General features: G+C 35.9%; 1 protein-coding gene across 1 annotated transcript; it reads right to left on the bottom strand.

The window, feature by feature from the left end:
- Positions 1–2,579: 2,579 nt before the first annotated feature.
- On the bottom strand, positions 2,580–3,688 carry LOC311182903 (olfactory receptor 2T8-like; the record flags this gene model as incomplete). The annotated part of the gene is made up of 1 exon (XM_084252032.1): positions 2,580–3,688. The coding sequence occupies exon 1, from the start codon at positions 3,597–3,599 to the stop codon at positions 2,580–2,582; it is 1,020 nt and encodes a 339-aa protein (XP_084108158.1). The 5' UTR covers positions 3,600–3,688.
- Positions 3,689–6,615: the final 2,927 nt, after the last annotated feature.

Raw genomic sequence — 6,615 nt, 5'->3', positions numbered from 1 at the left:
ATGTTTTAAATGTATATTTGAGATGTTATATACTAGAGAGAAACAGAGAAATAGAAAGAGATGAAGAGATAGAGATAGAAAAATGCAGACTTGTATGCAGGTGGACCATGAAAAGCCCTGATAAACTATTTCTTAAAACTGATGACATGAGCCTACTCATAAATTTATGATAAAATAAGTGCATGCAAGTAAAATGTTAAGCAAATGGATTCACAAAGTAATTAATCAATGAAGGATATTTTTAATTGTTTATTTAGTTATTTTATGTCAAATTATATATTTTTACTCCATCTAAGTGAAGGTTTAACTAATCCACTTAATGCATCTTAAAGAGACTATGGAAATCTAATGTTTAATGAAGTCACACTTATCAAAGTATGATTGTATTTAGGCAAACAGAATTTGCCTAATAATAAAGTGATTGTGCACCTGTAGAAAATTTGAAGCATGGCATTCAGGTTTAAGACAAATTTCTCAACTAGACTTCCTTCTAAATCTTTGGGCATCACTTCCAATCTCCTCAGAAACCTACATGAATATTTCTGTCCCAGCCTTCTTCCTGACCCTGTCTTCTCTACATTTTTCTTTCATTTATTTCATTTGAGATAAAGAAAATGTTTATGAGTAATAAGCTATCCAAAAAAAAAAAGACAAAGTTGTAAAGGTAAGGAGTCAGATTAAATAAAAATGGTAAAACATCTAAAGATACAAAATTAATTTCTGAACATGCTATATTAAACTATTGTTATACAGTTGCTTTGTGTTACAAATACACACTTGTAAACAGGTTAATGAATACATATTTATAATAATTTCTTTTACAAAGCAGTCTCTTTAATGTGCCAAATCTTGACTTAAAATTCTTGTAGGTATATATACTCATTTACTAATAAAAGATAAGAAATATACCTAACAAATCCAATCTGGAGCAACTGGCACTCTTGTGCTTTGCTGGTGGAAATGAATCATATTTTGTGACCTATTTGGATCATTCCTGTTTGGGCAAAGATTGCATACTTTAAATATTATGTCAGATTTTCAAAGGCATGATTCCACCAAGGAATTGAAATATTTTATCATATTGAATAATTAAAATAGACAACAAACTTACTATTTCAAGCTCAATGGAGGTGGTAGAGATAGGTATTACATAAATACCCAGTACAATAAAGATAGTTAATGATCAAGCACTGAATAAAAACATGTCAGTAAATATGATAACAATAACCAAAGATAATTTTATGTTAAAATTTCCAAATAGTTTTATGAATATCACATAATGTCTATTAATAAACCACCAAATAGTTTTCCTTAAACCACCTACATTTCTAAAATATATAAATGAATTATTCACAAAGGAATATGTACAAATAGGCAACAAGCAAAAGCAAAAGTCTTCAGCATCATTACACATAAGGCAATACAAATTAAAATCTAAATGAGTTACTACACCAAATCAAATAGAAAAAATGAAAAAGGTTAACAATACCCATAACTGTCTCATGGTGGCCCACATGTGTAGTCCCGGATACTCTGGAGGCCGAGACAGGAGGACTGCTTGAGCCTAGGAGGTCTGGGCCATAGTGTCCTATGCTGATCCTGTGACAGCACTATGGTCGACACAGCTATAGTGACCTTCCAGCACCCACAGACAACAAGGATGCCTAATGAGGGGTGAACCAACCCAGGTTGGAAATCATAATACCCACAACTACTGCCAATCTGGAGTAACTGGTACTCATGTGCTTTGTTGGTGGAAGTATAAAATCAAGCACCCATCGTGATACACAGTTTAAACCTCTACCAATAGAAGAAAAACATAAAAAGGAGGTTACTAGCAACTCTAATGATAGCATTTCCACACTGAAAATAGCTTAGATGGCCATCAAAAAAGAGTAGATTAACAAATGATGATATATTCAAGCAAGAGATAACTACTTAGTATAAAAAAAAAAACAAACTGCTGATAAATGTAAAAGTGTGGAGAAATTTTTAACATATTAATCTTAGAGAAATATTACAAGCATAATACCAACTGCATATTTCATTGATGTGAAATTCTAGACTACACCTGAAAATAGAAATACAAATCAAGCAAGTGATTTTATGTGAAAACCTTTTAACCTGAAAAGGTAACAGGGAAATTATGGTCTGGTGAAAATTGCAGCTCTTGCTAGGAAGTGCAAGTTACAAGTGTATATATTATTGAAACTGGTCAAAAGATATCTTTTAAAGGTAAACATTCTGATGTTTGTAATTTATACTTCAATTTTAATAATCATTAAATCATTAATTAATCTTCAAAATTGTTTCACAACTTAGTTCATTCTTTGAGCAAATATTTATTGTAAGGTTTTATGTGGAAACATTTCAATAAAGATTTAAATGAATGTTCGAGTCACAGAATTTTAAAAATCCACAATTTCATTTCTTGATAACAGCTTAATAAATGGTCCCCATGGAGGTCCAGCTGCATTTTAGTAAAATGGAAATAACAGTATAATGCACAGATCTTCTCTCTAGGAAATCTTGCACAATGACGTGGTACAGCATTGAATTCGGGCCTCATAAGTGGAATCCTAGTCACTAGTTATGGCAGTACACTGACCCAGACACTTTCTCAGGGCTCCCTTGACCTCATTGTTCCTTAGACTGTAAATGAGGGGGTTGAGCACAGGGGTGAAGATGGTATAGAACAGAGACACAACCTTGTCATGGCTCGCTGAGCGGTAGGATTTGGGTCTTATGTAGATAAAAACTGTTGCTCCATAGAAGAGTCCCACCACAGCCAAATGGGAGGAGCAGGTGGCAAAAGCCTTTTTACGGGCTTCCTTAGTACGCATGTGGAGGACGGCAGAGAGGATGAGACTATAGGAGATCAGGATGAGGGAAAATGGAAGCAGGAGCATTAACACACAGCAGATGTACATGACATACTCAAAGACAGAAGTGTCAGCACAAGCTAAACGTACCAAAGTGGGGGCCTCACAGAAGAAATGATCAATCTCGCGGGCGTTGCAATATGTGAAGCTCAGGGTAGTAGCTGACTGCATGAGCCCATCAGCTGCCCCCAGGAGCCAAGACCCCAATGTCATTCCCAGGCATAAAGGCCAGTTCATGAGGATGGGGTATCTCAGTGGGTGGCAAACAGCCACATAGCGGTCATAAGCCATGGCTGCTAAGAGGAAGCACTCACCCCCTGCCAGAGTGACGAAGGAGAATATCTGAAGCCCACAACCAGTGTGGGAGATGGAATTGTTGTCAGTTACATAGTCAGCAGCCATTTTGGGCACAATGGTGGAAACCAGCATCAGGTCCATGAGGGAGAGTTGGCTCAGTAGGAAGTACATGGGCGTGTGGAGCCGAGGGTCCCTGTGAATCAGGAGAATCATGAGGGTGTTGCCCAGCAGGGAGATGGAGGCAGTTGTCAGAACCATCATGAAGAGAAAAATATGGGCTCTCGTGTGGTTAAAGAGTCCTAGAAGAATGAAATCCGATGTGATGTTCCCACTTTCCATGATTTCAAACAGTAGTAACACTGCAGACAGAGAAATAAATAATGGAGTTTTCATCATTTGCAATGCTCTCATGAAGTGCATGTTTCCTTTTAAGTATATATGTGAAAATGATTAAACCTATTTTAGATCCTCCCTAGTATTTGATGAAAGTTTAACATGGTTATAAGACTAATTTCAACTTCTTTGAACTTTTTCTCATTTTTAAAGTTTTAAAAAATAAGTAATATTTAGCTTTATTATTGATTAATTGGCATAATGAAAAAAGTTCTTGATAAATTGCATGAACTTAGCAAATATCTTTGTACTGCTTGAACCAGCTTTAGTGGAGAAGAGGATATTTTTCAAAAAAGTGACATTTCTATTTGTACATTGAACTAAATCAATGTGCTTAACTATATAAATATTCAGTCCTTTATGATGAAGGTTACACATATATAACATTGAAATTTATTGAAACTTACCAAAATCAGGTAACTTTTTCTGACATTGATTAATCAGGAATGGCATTTTTACTTTCCAAACAAGAGGACTGATAATTTCAAAACAAGCAACAGAAAGGACTGATCCTGCAAATGCAAACAACTTTATTTGGAATTGTTAGTGCATTAGTTTAACTTTACCACTATACACGGAAAACAATAAACCCTTGTTGGAAGATTTCCCCAATGTAACAGTATAACACCGAGTCATACTTTCAGTAACTATAAAAAGACATTTTGTGTAATGAAAGTGTTTCCCCTCAAAGCACAGAAACACACCTTCACTGGGTAAAAGAGAAAATGAAACTTTTCACTTAACCACAAAAATAAATTAATTTCTAGTTCAGTTTCAAAATATTATTCTTTAAAAGCAGTTTCACCTTGGGGCCTCCCTGGTGGCGCAGCGGTTGAGCGCTGGGTTATGAAGCTGCCCGCAGCCTCTGCAGCGCCGGTTCGATCCCCAGCTGCTCCCCGGCCACCAGAGGAGGGTCCCGCATGGCGCGCAGACCTCTCCTGCCGCCCGCTGCTCCCCTCAGCAGTGTACTTCGGTCCTTCTGCCTGCTCTGCTCCCTGCTCTGGCTCTGGTGAATTCTCTCACCCTCCCGCGCTTCTGACTGTACCCGGTGCTTGTATAAATAGATAAATAAATCTTAAAAAAAAAAAAAAAAGCAGTTTCACCTTTCGTTTATTGGAATTAAACCTGTTCCATAGCTGCAGAGATGGGAATGCTAATTCAGTCTCAAAGATATGGTGTAATTCAATGAAGCTCTGTAACAGAAGGAGCTCACTTCTTCCATAATCCTCCTTTTGCGCCCACTTAAATATCCATCCCATATTTGGATGCCAATCAAGGAGAAAGGCAATGTAAAATACTCAAGTTCTCAAACCATACTTGAGCAACATCAATGTACTGCAGAAATGTACTTGATGGTTATATACTTCATGGCAATCACTTCTTCGTAAAATATATCTTCATTTGCCAAAGCTCTGTGATTTGCACACCTCCGTATCGCTGATGTGCAGTTTCTACCCCTAGTAATGATGAAATCCCTGATTATGACCCTCATTATAACTTTCCTGAAGCACATCAGTCCTTCGAACTCATTTCCTTTGACTTAAGGGCATCTTATTTTCCATTATCCCCAATCTTCCTTATTATTAAAGGTTGAACTTTAAACTGGCTTAAAAATCAATAGATAACTTAGTAACTGTAGAGTGTTAGGCAAGTTTCTTAAATTAATTTTCGTTGCTGTCATTCCCATTATTTAGTGTACAGTGGTAATAAGAATACTCAATTTGTTGTGCAACCATCACAAATAGCCATTCTCAGGACCCTTGTCTTCTCCAACTGCATCTTTGAAACATTAAACAATACATTTCCATCCCCCCTCCACTAGTGTCCACAACTATAATCCCACTTTCTGTTTCTACAAATGTGAGTGGTCTTGGAACCTCAAGTAAGTGCAACCATACAGTGATTTCTCTGACTTGCTTATGTGACTTCATATGATGTCCCAAACATTCATCCATGTTGTAAAATATATCAGAATTTTCATCTATTTTAATAATGAACAATGTTTCTTTGTATGTATTTACTACACTTTACTTACTAATTACTTTCATCTCAACACATTTCTGCTTCTACTCCATTGTATGTATTAAGTATCTATTTAATAAGATTTTTGATAACATTAATAATATAATTTGATAACATATAACATAAAATTTAGTAATTGAACTAAACTTTGACTTACATCATGCAAGGGAGCTTTATATATATATATATATGTGTGTGTGTGTGTGTGTGTGTGTGTGTGTGAATTTCCAGATTCTAAAACCTATTTTGTTATTATAAAGTTTATACTGGATTAACTATTTTTTTCAAATATGAAACCATCAACTCTAAACTTTTTCAATGGACTCAGGTGATACAGCTATGATTCTCTTTTTAGGTGAAATAATTATATAAAACAATCAGTCCTCGTGAATCTGACTAGTCAGTGTGCTAATACTGTTTAGATTAATGGAAAGATCAACTACTTGTATAAATTAAATAAAATGAATTGTATGTAATTTATTTCCATAGGGTGTGATAATGTTCAATATTTTGCTTAATTAAAATTCCCATCTATATTTTCATATTATACAAGTGAAACCATTTACCACTAATTAGAATATTTGCAAACAGGTAAAGAGGCTTTTAAAGGATAATTTCTGGTAAACTACACTATGGGTGCAACATGTGGAGGGAATTTAAGAAATTACAAACCTTGCAAATAAAATATCCACATGGCATTATCTGGAAGAATGAAAGCTCACACTGACTAGCAGGGGAACAAGAAATTTTGTTTTCATCACTTAATGCTAGATATTGTTTTTTTTTTTCTTCTGTTTCCACACCATTTCACTAAGAATGGTGCTAAAATTGGAATATCTTTATACTCATCTCTCTTTCCATGTTACCAAGAAGTAAAAATATATTCTCTCAGACCTCCCCTTGTGGCACAGGTGGTTGAGTGCCGCTGTGAAGCTGTCCGCAGCCTCTGCAGCACCGGTTCAATCCCGGTTGGCCGGCGAGGGTCCCTATGGCGCTGCAGACCTCTCCTGTCGTGCCCACT

The sequence above is a fragment of the Talpa europaea genome, assembly GCF_964194135.1.
Source record: "Talpa europaea genome assembly, chromosome: 13".
NCBI classification, from domain to species: domain Eukaryota; kingdom Metazoa; phylum Chordata; class Mammalia; order Eulipotyphla; family Talpidae; genus Talpa; species Talpa europaea.
This window is presented reverse-complemented; position numbering and strand designations above follow the sequence as displayed.